The sequence below is a fragment of the Bombus vancouverensis genome, chromosome 4 (assembly GCF_051014615.1).
Source record: "Bombus vancouverensis nearcticus chromosome 4, iyBomVanc1_principal, whole genome shotgun sequence".
NCBI lineage: Eukaryota > Metazoa > Arthropoda > Insecta > Hymenoptera > Apidae > Bombus > Bombus vancouverensis.
The window spans coordinates 18,374,216-18,394,797 of NC_134914.1; the positions used below are offsets into that span (position 1 = coordinate 18,374,216).

The 20,582-nt window shown below is 31.5% G+C and overlaps 3 protein-coding genes across 6 annotated transcripts; 2 read left to right on the plus strand and 1 right to left on the minus strand.

Moving 5' to 3' along the window:
* Window positions 1-179: 179 nt before the first annotated feature.
* Window positions 180-10,370, minus strand: LOC117166755 (C2 domain-containing protein 5). Of its 3 annotated transcripts, none has more exons than XM_033351021.2 (15): window positions 9,888-10,370; window positions 8,871-9,268; window positions 8,671-8,811; window positions 8,378-8,594; window positions 8,189-8,308; window positions 4,573-7,175; window positions 3,887-4,039; window positions 3,629-3,797; window positions 2,752-3,547; window positions 2,367-2,684; window positions 2,075-2,273; window positions 1,830-1,999; window positions 1,619-1,744; window positions 1,398-1,544; window positions 180-1,326 (listed from the first exon to the last, which is right to left on the minus strand). In XM_033351021.2, the coding sequence occupies exons 2-15, from the start codon at window positions 9,238-9,240 to the stop codon at window positions 1,240-1,242; spliced, it is 5,616 nt and encodes a 1,871-aa protein (XP_033206912.2). In that variant the 5' UTR covers window positions 9,241-9,268; window positions 9,888-10,370; the 3' UTR covers window positions 180-1,239. The 3 variants fall into 3 exon arrangements, with proteins under 3 accessions (XP_033206912.2, XP_033206911.2, XP_033206915.2); XM_033351020.2 differs by lacking the exon at window positions 9,888-10,370 and adding an exon at window positions 9,480-9,615; XM_033351024.2 differs by lacking the exons at window positions 8,189-8,308; window positions 8,378-8,594; window positions 8,671-8,811; window positions 8,871-9,268; window positions 9,888-10,370 and adding an exon at window positions 7,317-7,420.
* Window positions 10,371-10,509: 139 nt separating this feature from the next.
* On the plus strand, window positions 10,510-13,237 carry MagR (Iron-sulfur cluster assembly 1 homolog MagR). Its single transcript, XM_076618312.1, has 4 exons — window positions 10,510-10,619; window positions 10,689-10,793; window positions 11,774-11,827; window positions 12,114-13,237. The coding sequence occupies exons 1-4, from the start codon at window positions 10,563-10,565 to the stop codon at window positions 12,366-12,368; spliced, it is 471 nt and encodes a 156-aa protein (XP_076474427.1). The 5' UTR covers window positions 10,510-10,562; the 3' UTR covers window positions 12,369-13,237.
* A 697-nt stretch (window positions 13,238-13,934) lies between these two features.
* LOC117166758 (BRCA1-associated RING domain protein 1) lies at window positions 13,935-19,776 on the plus strand. 2 transcript variants are annotated; one of them, XM_033351033.2, is made up of 10 exons: window positions 13,935-14,125; window positions 14,492-14,633; window positions 17,385-17,573; window positions 17,801-17,954; window positions 18,043-18,129; window positions 18,196-18,392; window positions 18,578-18,802; window positions 18,898-19,007; window positions 19,083-19,201; window positions 19,274-19,776. In XM_033351033.2, exons 2-10 carry the CDS (start codon window positions 14,623-14,625, stop codon window positions 19,646-19,648), a joined length of 1,467 nt encoding a protein of 488 aa, XP_033206924.2. In that variant the 5' UTR covers window positions 13,935-14,125; window positions 14,492-14,622; the 3' UTR covers window positions 19,649-19,776. The 2 variants fall into 2 exon arrangements, with proteins under 2 accessions (XP_033206924.2, XP_033206922.2); XM_033351031.2 differs by lacking the exons at window positions 13,935-14,125; window positions 14,492-14,633 and adding an exon at window positions 16,554-17,053.
* The last annotated feature ends 806 nt before the right edge of the window (window positions 19,777-20,582 follow it).

A 20,582-nucleotide genomic window follows, 5' to 3' on the forward strand; every position in this document is an offset into this window, starting at 1 on the left:
GTAAAATTGAAAAAACAACTTTGACAGCCAGTTTTATGTACTATTTAACGATTTTAATTATTTATTAAATTTCAACATTTAAAATTATAATAAAGTTGTTGTATGACATCATCTTTCTTTCCTCGTTAAGAAACAACGAAAATACAGGATGCTTTAATATCAAAACGTGATTTAAAAAATTTTAATATTTAATTACACGACGATTTTATTTAATCACATTGTAACAGAGGGATTAATAATCAATAACTATGTTAAATTAAAACACAAATACATTTTGCAATGCACATTTATCACGTCGTTTAGTTCTCGCAGAACAAGCGTTAAATCGATAACAATAAATTCGTACGATTATCGACGAACAACGACCAAATGTAAAGGATTGGAGACACATGCATAACAATCCAAATACACAGGATACTTCGTAAGCCGTACTCTGTCTCGTAATCTAATTTTGTACATTTTACGTAGCTTTGAATTTCGGAAAAGATATTCCTCAATCTTAGACAAAAAGGTCGTAAAACTCGAATTTCTGTCCCATAACGATCAAGATTATTTATATGTATACCCTTCTCTTATTCTAATATCTGCAAAATTATAAACAAATGTTAACTGGCAAATTCATTTTTACGAGCCAGCAACGTCGATCGTTATCATCCTTTAAAGAGAGCGAACGCTTATCCACACTAACATCGATCATCGCACTTTCATCTGTGTCAGAACTTAGGAAGCGTCTACGTCTTTCCTTTTTGCTGTTATTGTTACAACCGAACGAAAAATGGGAATCCATTCAGATGCCTGAATCATACAATTTGCCTCCAACGACTACCTACTTCGTTGGACAAAAGAATTGTTCGCAAATTTTCTGTGCAATTTCCAAGGCACCTAATCATCGAAGCAGCATTTAGAATTCCTTAAAAGGCCTACCTAAGACCGTGCTGAATCGAACATGTGCGTCTTGTAACACAATTATCGTTTTCGTTAGAGAAAGCCGCTTGACTAAATTTACGAAATTTGATAAACTTATCTAAATCCATCAATCGAATTCTCGTAACTTATAGTACTTATACGCTAAAGATTCGAATATTTACAAACCCTATCCTATCACAGGATTGTAAGATAAAAGATACGATCTGTCCAAAACGATTAACGGAGTTCGTCGATCAGCGAGAAGTCAAATCTGCGACGTTGCTTCTCGGAGTGCGGTTGTAGCTATGGAGGTGCAGAATGTGGAGGTTGGGGTCAGCAATTTGAAACACCACAGTGTTTTTCGTCTGTGAAATACGACACGGATACCACATCTCCACCGACATTTATTAAACATTGACCCTAAAATATAACTTTCCCTTAGCTATATTCCACCAGTCGAACTTACTAAAGGTTAGAAAAATTATACGTACTTGGTTTTTGTGCGGACTGTGGAGGAGTACGCACTTAGTCATAAAAAATGCTACCATCGCATTACCACCCAAGGCCGTAATATGCGCGCGAACGATTGCCAAAACTTCCATCACAAAACTATGAGTAAATCCACTCAGACCACCATTCTGTAATAGGTAGAATATTATTAATTTTCGTCAATTTATTTCTTATATCCATTCATGTAAAAAACAATACTAACTTCTCTGATGGATGTGCTCTCACGAATGAAGAAAAAGTTTAAATTTCCTAGATACCTTTCTATGCGGCCACCCGGTAGATAAGACAGAGGTGTTATATCTACACCGTACCTTCCCTTTAAAGGCACCTGTTCGTTTTAATTACAATTTATAATCACAATCATTTGAATCGTATGCCTCACAAGATAATTCTTCTCACATCGAAACACTTACATGTTTATGTTTACGTGTTGTAAAAATCTTGGATCGTAATGGCGAACGAGTCCGGGATTTCAGCGATGGCGCATGAACTAAGGTAGCTGAATTCATATTGCTGCTAGATACATTATCCGACGAGACTTCCGTATGATCCACGTCAAGATTAAATATCATATCGCTATCATCTAAATATATAATACATTTTAATTAATAAATACTTCGAGTATAACAAGAATTTGTAAACAGCTTATGGTACCTACCTTGTCTTTTAACTTGGTCTTTACTTGCAGAATGACTTATCAGTTTTTTCTTAGATTTATTTATTTTTACAGGATCTCCTAATCCAAGGGCCATACCAATTACTGTGAATTGTATTTCATCTGGCTCGGGAAGCGCCAACTTAAATTGCATGTCACAGAGCGCACAGGGGATCATTCTTCTTAATTTGAAATATACAGACTGAAACGAAAGATCAATCATTTAATCTACGATTAAATTAATAATGATTTTATTACGCGTAAATTAACGATTGAAAACTAAATACAACGGTACCTGAAGTAATCTAGCAAAATATTTAGAGGGCATTGATGCAAATTGTCCAGTGGGAATTTTCGTTCTCGAAATTTGAGTAAACATTTGCAAATTCCTCACGATTTCCAACTCGTCTAAACCAGGAATCGTTTGAGTATTTACTACGTGGAAATCCTCCGGAGGCCTATCATCCATCAGTAACGATATTCTATCCATATCTTCGATGTCATCGACTTCTAGCACACAAGTATCTCTCGGACCTACGCTAAAATCTAAATCTGGGAGATCATCGTCCGATTCATCGGTATCAGAAGCTGTGACACGTCCATTTTCAACGTCCTATAACAAATACATAAGTTGATTATTGATTATTTTCAATTTCAAAAATGATCGATAAAACACCTACCCCAACAGATTTGAGCCGATAGAATTCTCTGTTCTGTTTGACTGTTTCGACTAAAGTTTTCTGAATTTCTGCTAATTGCTCCTCTTTATGCCAAGAATTTCCAGAGGCAATTTGTGGAACAGAGGGTGTGGGTAAGGCGGTTAAAAATATAGCCGTACCCACAGCCATACCAATGATTAGTCGTTCACCAACAGAGATCTGTAACTTCAAGCCAAATATCGAATTCATTCCTTTGACTTTTAATTTGTTTAAGAGTAAACTATGCAATTCGTATTCTAAAAATGGTAAGCAATCGGATATCTCCTTGGCATTTAATTCTCCTCTGAGATCTTTCTTGGCTTTGCACGCGGTAGCTTGAATGATGCATCCTCGTCCGGTCATTAATACGTTTTCTGGTAACTCTATAGTAGTGAACATCACATCCGGTACTCTGGCACGTTTGCATATACCGCATTTTGAAACGTTTACACGAAACGGAACACTCGCTTCGTTGTACGGTAGATGACAGAGACTGCATTTACTTTGAAATTGGACATCTCTCTCGTGATCTCTACTCTCTGACATATGCCTTACTTTGCAGGTTTGCATAGAAGTTGGCACAGACGTATCCGTATCGCTTTTCTCTTCTTTTATAGGTGCAGATTTCTGTTGAGCTTTCTCGCGTTCTACTTCCGTGGCATTAACACCGGATCCAGATTGTGCTTTGCTAACAAAAACATTGTCTACATCCTGACTTGAGCTATGAAGATTAATTACTGCTGCAGTTCCATATGCATTTAACACGCAGACATCATCGCTACAAGAAAAAGAGTAACAGTAAAAAGCGTAAAACAATGTCATCATAAACTACGTTTAAATGTCTTATCCTAGTTTTTACCAAATACTAGTTTCCTCTTTGTAACCAATCACTACGTTACACGCTAATGCTCTCGCATGCGATCGAACTTCCATTCTAACTTCTTTCCACCAGGCATCACGACTCTCGGGTTCTTCTAAATTGCTGATCCTTTCGAGAAGTTTGACTGATCTTGAGCTTACAAGACCACCTGTCTCGAAGTACACGCTTTATGATTAAACTTTGCGACAAAGTCGTAAATAAACGTAAATTAAGATATCTAAATAATGAAATGCTTACCGATATGCAAAATAAATCCTGGCGGGTACTGTTGCATCGTAATAAATGGGTATTCTAACATTTCAAATGCATCTTGATTCATGGTTCTTATCACAGCAGTTGACGTTTTCAATAATCCAGTCGTTGATCTATCATTTGCTCCAAATGAGTTGCCTATAATGTACATTGCACTTTCTATTTTTGTTACAAAGAAATAAATTAATCTAAGAACAAAATATTTATTGAAACATGTATTGTAATTACATGTCATAAAGAAAGAATGTCTCATAAAGTGATTCCTTGTTCAGCAATGTAGATATTCGGTAAGTAATAAGCAAAGAAGGAGATAAAGAAAATAATTTTTCAGGAAATGATACTCTTAATCATACATAAATTAAAAAAGAAATTACCTAGAACCATGTAGGATCATCATGAAATATGCTATTTTTGTTTCAGGAATTTCTTCTTTGCTGGCTATAACTCACTTTATGAGGCACCCTGTAATTTGAATTTTGACCCATAATAAATCACCTGCAGATCAATGGATTTCGTGAATAAAGTGCACTCGTGGCACTACATTAAAAACAACTCCAAATATGTATATTCACGAGTCATTCCAGATTGATCAAAAATAAATACGTTCTACATTCTCTATCTTAACTTAAGTTAGATAGAGATGTAATTAGTGTATAATTAAGAAAGCTCACCTTTTGGAGTAATGCTCAAATCGGAATCACTGGATCTTCGATGCAACGGGGCAGTGGGTTGTGCCTTAGTCGTCGGTAATTGGCATACTTTTGAAACCATAGGAGGAACAGCCGGAAGTGGATAAGACGGACTTAGAGATGCCTCATCTTGTTGCCTATGATCGAGGGAAGGAGGGGACACACACGAGTTGTAAGTCATATTAGCAGTGTTAGTAATATTAGTTAATTCATCCTGATCTAATGCTTTTCTTATATTACAAATGCTATGACTCTCATGTACCGCATGATCTACAGATGTGAATGATGTCGAATGGTTAGTATCTTTTGGCTTTAGTTGATTCATTTCTATGGTGTTACTATCATTTTTAAACGAATCGCTGCTTTGTGCATCTAGAGTTAATTCTTTCGCAGCAATCTCGTACGTTTTCGGATCGACTGTAGATCTTTTGGTTATGAAGTTATCTCTCGAATAAAAGGACTCAGTTGTTCTGCATAAATGTGATCGAATTAGCGTGTCGTAGATGATAACACTCTCGAGAGAGGAATTGTAGGACGAGGTGTCAGGTGTACGCAATGTTGGCATGGATTCGCCTAAAGGAAAATCTTTAGAGAACGAGGACACACGTGTAACTTTTGCTCGTTTGTGATTGTGGAGGTGTTTTTTCAGAAACTGATTATGCAAATTCTGATGTAAACTCCGAGGATTAATATTTCTGCATGCTCTATCTCGTCTTTTCCTTCTAAAGTGACCATCGTTGTTATTATGATGAAGCGGATGCACCATCATTTTCGTGTCAATTATTCTGATTAAATCTAACATACGACGTTGTCTATTCTTGTGAATTACATCAAAAGTTTCGTTGCACGAAGATTGTAATAAACTTTCGATGCTAGACGAAGTTTTCGACATAGTTTCTGGCGTTAGTTTATTATCCAGATCTTTTCTTGAATTTGACTCTGCAGTAGAGAATTCATACTGTTGTAATGATGGAAGTGATCGTGTTAATAAAGTTAATTTTAATGCATCGCCCTCCTCTAATCTTTCAGCATTTTGCTTATCTTTAAAAGAGCCTTTCAAAGTGATTTCATCTACCTCATCAATCACAGAAGGAAATCTTTGAAAGAAATCTCTATCTATCCGCCTAGGTATTGCTATCTTATCTTTACTTTCAGTTTTACTTGCACTTTGCAACAGAGAATACGCCGAGATAGGTACTTCACAATCATCGGCGTAAGATGATTCATTATCTTTCATATTGTCCACATCATTCAAAATATCTTCTGAAGTAGGTTCCCTTATTACAGAAATTTGATTACATTGTTTAAGTTCGTCACATTTTTCATAATCAGTAACAAGAGCAGTTAATTTTTTTGTTACATCAATAATTGAAGAATCCGATTTCGTTTCTTCTACAGAATTTTCTACGGGCGTACTCGTCGCGAGCGGAAGATTAAAGTCTTGTGAATTTTCACTACTTTGCTGGCTTTGTAAAACTTTCCCACCTTCCAGATTTTTATTAAACTCTGCTGCTGCTGTTTGCGGATGATCTTTCCTTATTTCCAAACTTGCAGCAAATTCGAAATTAAATGTCAATATTTGATTCATAGATAGGCATTTAACAAGTGGAGGGGATGTACTCTCTTCGTGAAGAGGACACGTATCGCTATCTGTTCCTTGTGACCTTACTTGCGTTGGTTTTCTTTTTAATGAAGGGAAAGTATCGGCTCTACGAAGTTTCCTAAACTGATCGATTACGTCCAATTCTTCGTCGGTTGAAAATTTTGAATCGTTTAAAATATTATAACTAGTACTATCAATTGATGATTCATTCGAAAAGCCGTTAGAGCTAGATGTGTTTTCTTCGAACGAAGAATCGTGTTCCCTCTTCATCTGTTCTTTCGGGGTTACGGTATAAATTTCACCTTTAAAATTATCCTTATCTTTTCCTTTTTGGATAGCATGTTCATCGACATTTTCGCGTTCCTTCGTATTATCAGACAGAGAAAGGGCTGTTGATAATTCATGATCTTCCTTAACATGCTCCAAAGGAACACTATGTATAGACTTTATTAAAAGGGCGGCAACTCCTTCTTTACTGTCCTTAAGTGCTTTCCCTTTCTTTGAATATTGAATACTTCCAACGGAAGACCTAGCTGAACTATTTAACCAAGAAGTACTAGATTTACTTTCTGTATCACTTGTACTAAACAGTCTCCTCAAATTTTTGCGGACGTCCAATATATTTTTGCTTTCACCTCTTTCATCTTCCAACGCTAGCATCATTCTTATGGACGCATCTTGAATAATGGATTCAGTTGAAGTTGGGTATGAAACTGGAGTTTTCTTTAAATTATTCGTGTCCGATGACTTCTCAATAGTTCTTACGTCGCGTAATTTACGGCAAGGACATTCAGTCTTTGTTATAATTCGCCGAGGATTTCTGGATATCTTTGAATGATGTGGAAAATCATCCTTTACACGCGTGGTTTGTGTACTCGCAAAACGAGGATCAAGGATATGAGTGGAAGTAACGGGATATAACGGCATACTCTCATCGAGTCCTGTACGTTCCTTTTGTGCTTTGTGTTGTGAAAAGAATGCCCTATGTTGACACATGCAGGTGGATAGAAAGAAAAAGGCCTAATTAGTTCGTATATAAGAATTCTCAATATTTTTCATTCAATTAAAGATCTCTAATCTCTTTTACTATCAATGATCAAAGTTGGATGCGCGTGTAGCGTACCTACTTATTTCCAGTCTATCGCAGTGCTCCGTTTTCTACACACATCGTCCTGGTTTTAATGCACGCGCATCAGACCTCGATCTAGCTTCTACATACCGGGTGTCCTAAAAAAATTATATACTGATTAGAAGTTTTATAAAGTATTGCTGTAGCTTTTGTAGTCTATATTTTTACGCTAGCAATCGCATCACGAAATGAAACGTTTCTCAAAATAAATAATAAATAGTACGTAAACGGAATATAGGGATAAAAAGATTATAAAATATTTATATCTTTTTATGTAAAAGTAACAATTCCAGAGAAATAGGACACCCAATGCGTAGAAGTTGAAATGAGATCGAATACGCTTGAAATATGTGATACACTATGAATGTAAAGTGGTTAAAATCTATTTATCTATTGTATACAGACGCATCAAACTTTAAACCATATATTTGAAAATGAAATAAATACACATTATCAGTATCAAGTACTTGTTGACTAAATGTTAATGTTTATTTTTGAGTAATAAAAAGTTTAATTAATATTTTATCACCTACTAGAATTAACTAAAAAAATTAGTAACTTTTTAATTGAAAAATAATAGTTTGATTCCTTTTACATGCACTTAGTTATGAATAAGCAGTATAACAATTCGTACTTGTACAAAAAATGTGCAGTAGGACAAACTTCATCTCTCAGATTAAATAATCAGCATTATAATTCACAACACAGAACACTTCAATATATTTTTAGTATTACCAACATTGTTATATTAAAAGATACTTGGTAAAAAATTTAAGTGTGTAAGAATTAGGGTACGATTAACGCAGAACTGGTCTATAAAAGATTAAGCTAAATGCGATACAGTGAACAGTATTGTATATACTTACTCTTCTATATCGTCAGATGAAAAGTTCAAGGTATCCTGCAATTTCACAAGTGTAACGGCTGTACCTATCCCCCGTGCTACAATTCCAGATTCACCTTCCAGGTCAAAATTTTGTAGATACCTAATTATGACAAAATAGTGTGATAAAAACTTCTACAATCAATATTTATGCATTGTGTCTGTAATTTACCCAATAACAGCATTTCCACCAAGGTCTAGAGCTTTCAAGCCAATTTTCCTTTGAACTTCTCCACTTAGTTTAAAAAATAATGTTTGCCTTGCCTCGTTTGAGGCTCTGGGTGTTCTTATCTTATCAATCCATTTGTATTCAGGATCATCACTAACAACTAATTCTTCTACAAAACCGTGTATACTTTGAGTATGATATCCGTGAGGTATATTTGGTGCTGAAAGAACATTATACTACATACCACATTTTAAAAAAATAATTTCTAATGTTTGATAAATACTCTATATATTTACAATAAAAAAATTGTACTCCACAGGAAGATTGTCTGAATCTATTAAAATCAGAAAATAACTCTACTTTAACAATAATATTAACTTCGCCACGAATCCCATGCATTGTATCATACACTGGTATCCATCCAGTCATAACAGAACCTAGAATAAAATCTTATTAAATTTGTTTGAATGTTCTACCGTTAAGAACAAATACACACCACTCTGAGAGCCAGCGTTGGTATTCATTGCAGCCTCTAATGTCCAGATATTTTTAACTGTGGGAGGAACACCAGGCAACAATAATGGATTTAAGTTTATATAAACTTTGCCTATTGCATCGTTTGCAGAATAGGTATCATGGTCCATTAATCGGATCTGCAATGGCTCATCCTGCAGTTCAGAATCCTCAACTTCGAACCTGTACCATTCTGAATTCCATTGAGGATTGAGCGATTTTCTGCATACGTCTGTTTTAAACGTTATATTGCCAAATTTTAATTCGACGTATGCATCCGTCGTATCACCAGAACGATCCATTACTGGCAGGTTGCGACCCGCCAATACTTTTACTTTTATCTTCCCTGGCATCCTGACGGATAACTACTTTAATAAGATCCTGCAACCAAAGTAATATAGTTTTTACAGTCATATAAAAGAAATTTGGCCAGTATGTCATCATTTTTTTAAGTAACGACACGTTTATTTGTATATGTAGTAACAGCGGAGGTTATGTTTTAAAGAGTTTTATTTCGAGGAATATGTTGATCGGTATGAAAACTAATTTTATAATACGTCGTAATCACATTTCCAGGAACAATAATACTTACTTTCGTCAAAACAATTTATGAGTTTTAATACACGTTTTCGCAACAAATTCATTTGACGTGCAAATTATTATTTTTTACATTAGTACATAAAACTTCAGCTCAGCTAATATATATATCAATGTTATATTAATCATTCTAATGTAAATTATTTAAAAGTCTATTAAGTAACGTTGAGCTGACGTTTGTTTACAGACACATCTTTCAGGTAATGCATTACGTGCTTGTTATCTTCACAGAAAAACTCCTCAGACGCATTAACAAATTTATTTCACACATTCTATAATTTATACAAAATAATATATAAGTAATACTTTTACTTATAGAAACGAATAAGATATATAAATTTCCACGAATAGTATCAACTATTAATTTTATCGATTACTTTATTCTCGTTAATATTCAGCTTACCTATTAATTTACCAATAACGTTCGAAATCCGAATATTATGATTATGTGATAGAACATTATAATTGGAATTGGATAGCGTCCAAATTATTACTCTTTACAAAATTCGTATGGTTTATCGCGTTAAACGTGAAGTGCGATTTCAAATTTCTTCTATATCGCATACTTCTATTTTAGGTTAAAGGACATTGAGAAAATGATACGTGCATACTTCAGTTTCAAATTTATAACTTTATTGCCCGCTGAGCAATTTTAATCGATTATAATGATCGTTTTTGTATGCAAGTAGATTAATGAAACTTATATTATTACGTTGATTCGTAGCAGTTCCCATTTGCCACGAGAAGTGAAAAAGGTTATTCGATAGTTGTTTGTTACCTTTCAATTGATACTTGATACCTACGTTGTACTATGTTCAATTTACCCAAGTGTTAAATAAATGATACAATTACAAATTAAATACAATCTTAATCTTTTCTCTCTGATGTTATATTTATTGCTACCTTTATTTGGGATAACCTGAACATATGTCGAAACAATCTTACAGAATCGACTTTGCTATATTAAAAATTGTAGTCTACCGGTGCGTAGAAAATTCCTCATTGTTTGTTACTGCAATTTGGCAGCATTCGGTCCACTGATGCATGGAAATACATATGTATATCAGCGATTCAGTCGATGTCAATCGTCAATCCTAAAATTCTGTGTTCTAAATGCATCATCTACTATACCTGTGTATGTTTTTATGAATATAGTTATATCATTCCTTGTACACACATATATTTTACATGTGTTCATACGCAGTATCGACATTACGAGATCAATATGGCTTCTTCCGTAGCTGCTGCAGCTACTGTTCGTGCTGTCAAAGGTAGAAAAATACTTGCTACACGAGCTGCGCTTACATTAGTAAGTGAATAATTAACATACACATATATAAATATGTAATAATTCTAGATTATTGGTACATGGTGTTAGTTAATATTGCTACGAACGTATGTATATTTTGAACACTGAAAGGTTAAGGTTCAGTTTTCAGTCTATGTTGATATGTTGATGTATAATTCTTATTCTTAAAACCAATGTTATTACATATAATAACACATTGACTACTTATTTATCTTCATAGAAATTTCCATGATTTTAGCTGTTTATAATTTTCACAAAACAATAAAAGATATGTATCAATAATTAGCTATTAATTTGTGGATAAACATTTCTTTTTGTAGTTATGAAATATCTTATAAGAACTTTGTATAGTGAATATTAAGTTATTCTCTATTATTCGGTATGTAAACATGTATAATTTGACTTTGTATTACTATTTATATCAAAAGTTAAATATAATCACATAATGTGTGACATAAATATAAGTATCAACAAATATTTATAAATATTCTCAGACACTTGTACAGATATAAATCTAGAATATTTTAACCGATATCTTCATTAAAATTAATGATTTTATACATAAAAAAATAATGAATTTATTAATTGTAATTGAATGATTAATATTGACATTTAATATAATATAACAAATATCTCAGTTCCTTCTTTAAGTTATATGAAACTGTATTAAATTTGTAGAATATTGTTGTAACATTTAATAAAATTCATCAAATGCAAGTAGAGCATTGTAAAAAAAAATAATAATAAATAATCTGTAGATAATAATGATTATATCCTTTTTATGAATTTTGTTTTTATACACATATATCACACATTGTATAATTAATCTCAGCATATTATTCCATATAATAGAATATGTATTCATTTCTAAATTGTGAGAATTATAATCTTGTACCAATTTGTTTATTTATAAAAATATTTGCCATTTCCAAATAAGCAAAAATATTTTAGATTTTCATGTTATAATTATTTTATTACAGACATCAAGTGCGGTAAAAAAAATTAAGGAATTATTAAAAGACAAAAACGAATTTGTGAGTAGACAGTTTGACCTCTACTTTAATACCTTCTTATTTATTATAAAGTAACTAAAACACTGTGTTTATTTTAAAATAAATTTATTTTCATATATTGACCATTTCAATTTTAAAGATTTGAATATTCTTACAACTAAGTACTAATTAAGTTGATTTTGTTCCAAGAATAATTGTTGAATTATAAATTATACAAGATATTAATAATTGATGTAAAATATTTTGTAATATAAAATAGCTGACTTTTTAGAGCCAGATATTGCATAAAAACTACTTCCTATTTCAGATCGGTTTAAGGGTCAGTGTGAAACAACGAGGATGTAATGGTCTAAGTTACACTCTTGATTATGCCAAAGAAAAATGTAAACTTGATGAGGAGGTTGTTCAAGATGGAGTTCGCATTATGATCGACAAAAAGGCACAGTTGTCTCTGCTAGGTACTGAAATGGATTATGTGGAAACTAAATTAAGTTCCGAATTTGTTTTTAATAATCCAAATATCAAAGGAACTTGTGGATGCGGAGAAAGTTTCTCTGTTTAGTAAACTTAAAAAATCGTAGTTAATGCAGATTACTTAATTATCACAAATTTTGGTAAAATGTGACATCACAAAAAAAAAATAAGGTATGATATAATATGAACAAAATGTTTTACAGATCTCTATTGGTTCAGATGTATAGGTTTATATATTACATTTGTTTTTGTATACTGTAAATTAGATTTGGCAATATTACATGGCTTGTTATCGTGGTAAATTCATTTCATTATCCTTTTTCTGTTTAAATAATAAATTTTGTTGATTATATGTATACGTATATAACTGTATACTATATGTATACATATATAATGAAAATTAATCGATTATTAATTCAAAATGTTCTGATTCCGATACAAAAACATCTTTCAACATTATTAACGTTTTCTTGTAAAATATTATTACATACATGAATCGTATTTGTTGGTAAACTAACTAATAGATAATAGACAACTAATAGATAAAATATGTGAGTTATATGAATTATTGAATGTTTATAATATTGTATACTTATTTTGCGACTTAGTACTGTATATAGGATGCTTCATATGATATGTATACATTTATAGTAATTAATATGAAATAATATCCTGTCTGTTACAATAAGTCTCCTATAAAAATTTATATATCATTCTGCATCGTACGTGTGTATTTTTGTATTTCGACGATTATTAGGATTATATGCTATACGTATCTATTAACAATAAATATATGTGTATATAATTATATGCGTATATAATTATACATGTATATATATGTGCGTGCATATATGTATATATATGTACAGCGAGATTTCTAAAAGAATAAAACAATGCTCAAAGAGTATGACAGTGAAATCATAAAGCATAATAAAGGCACTGTTTGTTCAAACTTTATGCGGTGGTTTTGACGTTGATGTGCTTGATTCATTTTGATTTATTGAAGTGTACTAGCAAAGCAAACAATTGCAAGGCATTGATAAATCGTGTTAAAAACTGTAAATAGTTCAATTTTAACATATTTTCACGTAATACTAACATATTGCGTATATTCGTCCGGTTTTACCGATAATAAAAAAAGTAATTGTTTTTAACTATTACGTTCATTATAAAAAGAAGTCTCTATTAGGATTTGGACCAACCTTTTTCGGATAGGCAAAACGATACCGTGTGCCTTTTTTCTTTATATTACATTTTTGTCAGTTATTTTTATTTTTGTCAATTATATTATTGCATTATATAAAAAGATACAAAAGAAATTTATCTACACTGCCGAATGTAAATATTAGCCTATCTATTTGTCATATTTTGTCAATATCAGCGTCACTCGTGTAAGACATAAAAGCTTTTCATTAAGAACGTAATCTTATTCGTAATTGTTACTGAACATTATCTTATATATGTTTTCTGTTCCTCAATTTCATCAATTTCACTGTTTGAATACGATAAATTTGCGCGCGCTCGTATATACGAAAATCGAGCGCTCCTATTGGTGCAATATATTTCGAAGTCAAATCGAGCGTGACTATTGGTGCAGAATATTGTCAAATAAAATTGAGCGTTTCTATTGGGGTTCCTATTGGAGCGTTCCTATTGTTACGTCAAATGTAGCTTTCCTATTGGTCCGAAATATTGGGATGTCGTAGTTTCGTGTCGTGAGGTGTCATTGTAGTCTTGAAAGTCGTGGAGCGAAAATTCGTCTCGTCGACCGTTACCTTGTCATTATTAGTACTTTGATTTCGACTTTATCAACATTTCTACACTTCTATCTGCTTCATTTAAATAGTACGTTCGTATTTAATCACTTATTAATCATAATCTTAGTAAAATTAAGAAATTTTCTTTTATTTTCATCATTGACTGCGTACTTGACAAGTTACAATCGTCGATAGCTCATATTATCGGCCTTTGAGGTATAATTTGGGTTATATTATTACTTTATTTCACTGTAATTGGTTTCATTATTGTAAACTATACATTTCTTCTTGATAGTTAAAATGATCGAAAATTCATATTACCGGCCTTGAGGCAGACTGTGGATTTTATTATTTCTTTATCTTACTGTAATTTGTTTAGTTATTGTAATGTTATTGTAAATTATTGATTTTTTGCCATACATTTATTTGAAATTGTTGGTTTTCTTTTGTACAGATTATTGTCTGGTCACGTGACTGGAAAAATAGAGGTTCACATCACAGACGCCACAGATGATTAATAATCGATAATTCGAACTGATACGAAATGGATGACACATTGATTAATAATGAATTCGTTGGTTTCCCATGCAGATTTGGTAATGATTGAGTTATAACAAAGCAGACATATGTACGTGATTATTTTCTCTTTTCATTGGATCAATGATAATATTTGCTGTATAATTACTATGCGACTTACAATTGATATATAGATATTATTTTCTAAATAATTGCATAATTTGTTGAAAATATTAAGATGAAAAAATCACTTTTCAACGATTAATGTTTTATATCAATATATATCAAATTATATGAATTATTTAATTGTTATTAGAGAATCTATTACGAAGTTATTATATTTTTACGTATTTGTACGAGAAAAATCAGTTTATTATTTTTTCGAAAGAATCTGCGTAAGATATGTTCAGACATGTTTCGCTGCAAGATTATATTATACTCTGAATCACTTCAGGAATGTTTAGTTAAGAACGTTTAATTTATTGTAAGCATTGTCGAATCTTTATAAAGTGCAGCATAATATGTTAGTAAAAACCATATTTCAAACTCTGATAACGAACATTCGCAATTGGATTCTTCCTGAGGAAAGAATTGATTTTATATTTTAGAATATTAATAAATATTTGAAAATATATTAGAAGATATTTTGCAATACATAAGCAGTTTGAATTGTGTGTAAAACTCGGGTGTCGGAGGCGTCCCGGGACGTTTTCTCTAGTGTAGGTTCTTGCGCCCGAGTCTTATGTATGAGAATCGAGGAGTGAATATGTTGGTGTGCATGTTTTGTCATTTTTTAAATATAGGGCTAGGTAGGATAGGTAGCACATTTTCTGGTGTGTCTGTCAATTATAAGTAGGTAGGGTCGGGCAGGTTGACACAGTCTCTGGTCGGGTAGGCGCGTTTTCGCGTGTTCAACCAGTTTCAGGAAATTTCGTTCGAAAAATCGACGGTGAAGCTAGGCACGAATGGAACATGCCATCGTCTCTGGCTTTACCTATCGATATTTTTAATTTCGCGGTCGCGATCGCGAGTGGGTTTCGACACGAACGTTTACGTATTGCTCGAGCATGCACATGCGAACGGACAGCGATCTGCATGATGCCAACGTACATGTCGACCCATCGTCATGTTGGGCTAATCGCGGTCTTTGAAATTAGCGTTGCGAGTCTAAATTTCGTGTTATCAATTAGAGTTACGAAAAAGTACTGATTTCGGTTTGGACTAGCGTTACGATGGGAAGATGATCGCGTTTGCTTTAGCGTTGCGAGTTATAAGATGTCGCGATTGTTCTTAGTATTTTCTATCGTGAATTATTAGAATTTGTCGAAAAGTAGAATTTGAATTTGTCGCGTTTTCTTTTATTTAAAGGCGAATTAAAATGACACGTTAGTTTTGAATTAATTTTTTTTTTCATTTATAGATAGTAACTTTATATTAAAATCATTTTAAGATGTAGCGTTGCGTTGATTAATTGTCGCGTTCTTATACGTAGTGTTGCGTCTATGAAATGCCCAAATTTCTTCCACTGGGTTTGGGACATATAATTACTAATTGTATCATATAATATGATATAATTATGAATTATATAGCAAATAATATGAGTTAATTGGCTGCTATCTCGATTATGTTTTTTGTACTATTTCTAACTTTGCTTTGTGTCATCGTACAAAATTATAGTTATAGTACAGAATTATATTATAACAATTAATTTCTCTTTCTTAGGCAACTTACAATTAGTTTCATTATTGCGCGATTTTGTCATTTCTTATATTTGTCTATCTCGAATAGAAAAATAGATATGAACTTTTCCATAGAACCGTACAGTTAGATAGGTTCTTGTAGCGTGGAACTTGATAGATTCTTGTCTATGCTAGTGTGCGACCAAACAGGATAGATCCCTAATTTTATGGGTCCTTGTATATGCTAACATCAATTAAACTCAGCACTTGGTTGCATGGTGCAGCACTAGTCCGGGAGCAACCAGCTCTATAAGCGTGAGCACTCTTATTTCCTTTCTGGTGATGTGAACGAGTGTGTGCTGTTTATTGTGAAGTTCAACAGTTTAACTCCGTTTTCGTTTCAACAAACAAAGACTTCTAATGCCTTAAGGAAAAGTGTTTCTATATATATATCTATATATATATTTTGGTTAAACTTCGGTTTAATGGTTATAAACTCGAGGACATATACACATAACTTTTGAATTACTGTGCTCCTAAAGTTAAGAGTTGCATTTTTTGAATTTTACACATTGAAAACTACTACAGTCATTTTATATCCATTAAAATGTATTCTTCAAACTTAACAAACTCCTTAATCACGCAAACTATAATTGGACTTGGTATGGTTAACTTTTAATAGATGCTTATAAAAGGAATGATAAAGAAATTTTTTGAATATACGTATATGTACTATAGTAATAATTGAAAATGGACACTTCATGGAAGAACACTCGTGACGCTTTAAAAGACTTTGCAAATATGTTAAAGTGTAACAAATGGTAATATTTTACTTAAAACAATTAACAAACTTATATCTATATTGTCTTTTAAATTTTCTCAAATTTGTGTGTGTGTGTGTGTCATTTATATATATTTTATTTTTAAGTTCCATTATTTACTTGCTGTATGAAGATAAAATTTGAACTTATTTTTACAGTCTTATTAAAATTGTTTTTAATATTACAGTTAAAAAATATGTCCAAAAATTAACATGCCTGATTAATTATAATAATACATTTCATATTTCTTACATAGTTTATCTCATATATTTAGCATTTTTTAAAATGTATAAACAAGTATGTTATAATTTTCTTTACTTTTTTTGTGTAGTGGAAATGAGCCAATAAATGCAACAAGATACACCAGTTGTGGTCATTTCTTTTGTAAACAGTGTGTTGGGAATGATTCACTATGTATAATATGTAAGATACCTGTACAGCCCATTGAAACATGTAGCGATCATGTAATTGAGAGTCTTATATCTCATTGCAATAATATTGCAGAAATAATACAGGAAAGGTATTATAAAAGTCAAAGAATAAATTTTCATATTTCTGTATTTGCATTCTTTAGGATATATTTAAATTGTTTCAAATATGCGAATAAGTGTATCTAATCTTATGAGACTTTATTAATATCTGATTATAGTTAATTCCAAAATTTTATACTAAATATGTTTTATACATACAAATAAAATTTTAATATGATATGCTCTACTCAATTTTAAATTAACATAAATTTAATAGAGATTTATGGAATGCAGCCACAACTTCAAATTCGATACAGTCACCTAACAGAATCAATTCTACAGTATGTAATTTAAAATATCGCATACCAAAAAAAAATATTAATAAACAGAACAGTAAAGGAGAAACACAATTACATACTGCGTGTTTGAAGGTAAATTTTTGATGCTCATATATATAATATAATATAATAAACAATTAAAAAATAAAAGATATGACTAAACTTATGAAATGAACATTAGGGGAAGATACAAGAAGATCATATAAAATTTCTATTAGCTGCTGGTGCAAATCCAAATACAAAGGATTATAACGGTTGGACTCCTTTGGTAATTATTACATTATAAAATAACTTTTTAAATTGAATATGAATAATGAAAATATAATTTGTGCAGCAAGAAGTTGTAAGTTATGGTTATAGCGACATATGTTATTTACTACTAAAATGTGGTGCATTACCAAATACACCTGGTGAAGGAAACAGAACGGCGTTACATGAAGCTGCTAAAGCAAATAGATTGTCAGAAGCAAAACTGCTATTAAAATATTCAGCTAACAAAAATGTGTATGATGATTATGGAAAAAGACCTATGTATGTGTTACTTAATATTGATTTATTAAACTGTCGAAGTAAATATTCTATATATTATATACACATATATCGATATTCTCAATATCTGTACAAAGTTGTTAGTAATATAATAGTTATTATATATGTAAACTTCTCTTCTTATTATCATTCTATATTTTCATTTCATGTTATATGTTGTATTTTAGAGATTATTGCGAGCCATACAGTAGGATGTGGAATATTTTGAAAGATGAAAATGAATTGGATAATGTACTTGAAACCACCAAAGATCTTAGTCATACTTTAAATAAATCACTTTCCATGGCATTTGATATGGTTGTTATATATATGTCAGATTTACAAGAAAAGAATAAAAGACATCTGAATGAAATAGCGTCAAAGAATAAAATTAAAATTGTATCTAGATTTCAGTATGTCGATGATATTTTTAGTCATTTTATAGTATATAGCATTATATTACATCTTTAAATGTAGGAGATTATAAATATTACATAATATATTGTAGATCATCTGTGACTCATGTCATAGTAGAAGCTAATAGTGAAAATGTCGTACAACCGTCATATGACGTAATGATGGCACTTTTACACGGAGCTTGGTTACTTAATACCGAGTGTAAGTTTGTTTCTAGATTAATACCTTGTGTACAGTTATACAAATAAATTTTTATAGCATCTTTTGTCATAAAAGGGATTCAATTAGGAATGGATATAAGCGAAATACTAAAAGGAGATTTAGAAATATTTGAAGTTAGTGGCACACCGATTAAAGGTATCCCAAAGAAAGCTAGAGAAAATGCACAAAAACAGGTAAAACTAATTGCAAACACATTGTGCAGGAAAATTAAATAATACATTGAATGTTTCTGGTTATTCTTTTAGAATCCAGGTCTCTTCAATCGATGTTATTTTTATTTTGCGTGGCAGTCAAAAAACGTTTATGCAAATGGTATACAATTAACAAAAGAGGCATTAATAGCACTAGTACAAGAGGGTGGTGGAACAGTTCTGAAAAGAGAACCAAATCCAGAAAATATAAAAGACCAGGGATTATTTATTCCTTTTCACATTGCGAATGAACCTACTCATTCTTTATATAAATGTACACATTATATCATATATGTACCAGAAAAAGATGAACCACGTATAAAATATAATATGCCTCATATAAAAACACTTCCGCTTATATGGCTAATTGAATGCATAGAAAAATTTACATTAATTGATCCATTGCAATTAGGTCTACTTAAACTTTAATTATTACTATTATTACTATTATTATTACTATAATTATTATTATTATTACATGTTTTGTGTATGTAATTATATTTTGTGTCTATAATTGCTGTACTAGAACTAATAAAGAAGTGCTATTAACTAGTAAAGTGTAATTTTTATATTGAATAGAATATTGTATATTTTGATATAATTAAATATGTTAGAGAATTTGAAAAATGTGACGAATTATTTAAATATACCAAAAAAAAATTTGTTTTTACAATTAATAGTCTTGTAGAATATTGAAACAAATAATAGGGTTTCAAGTTATTTTCTTGTTTGAACTTTTTAAGGAGACGTATGTTAATGTAGTACTATGATTACGAAGGATTGACCGTTGCGCAAAGAACGATAAATTCCAAAGGGAAATATCGTACGGTATCCCGTACATTTACGGGTAAAGTACCGCTAGTCGTGCACATATACTTACATATACATGCGGTGAGAAAGAGAGAACGGAAGAAAAAAGTTATAGGGGAGTGAGAGAGAGGCAAAGAGGAAGAGCAGTGCGAACATGAAAGATAGGGAAAAGAGAGATTCCGATATAGTTGAGATCAGATAATGAGGAAAATCGAATATAAGTAAAAATTAATAAATTAGAGAATATATAAAGCAATAAATAACATAAGACAGTAATTAAATTTAATGAAAGAAAACCGAGTATAACGATCATCATCGAAATGGTTTACGCCTATTTGTGTTATATGTTAATGCTATTACACTAATTTTATTGATAATATATGCTAGTAAATGGCTCATTCTTCATGGTTTGTAAACATACTTTGATTCAAAGCTGTTTGTTAATCTATTGTCAAAGAAGTGAGTAAGGTAAACAGGAAAGAAACATGTATATATTACGGATTACTAATAAATTGTAATAGCAGAATTGTACATATTTAAAATATCGTGCATA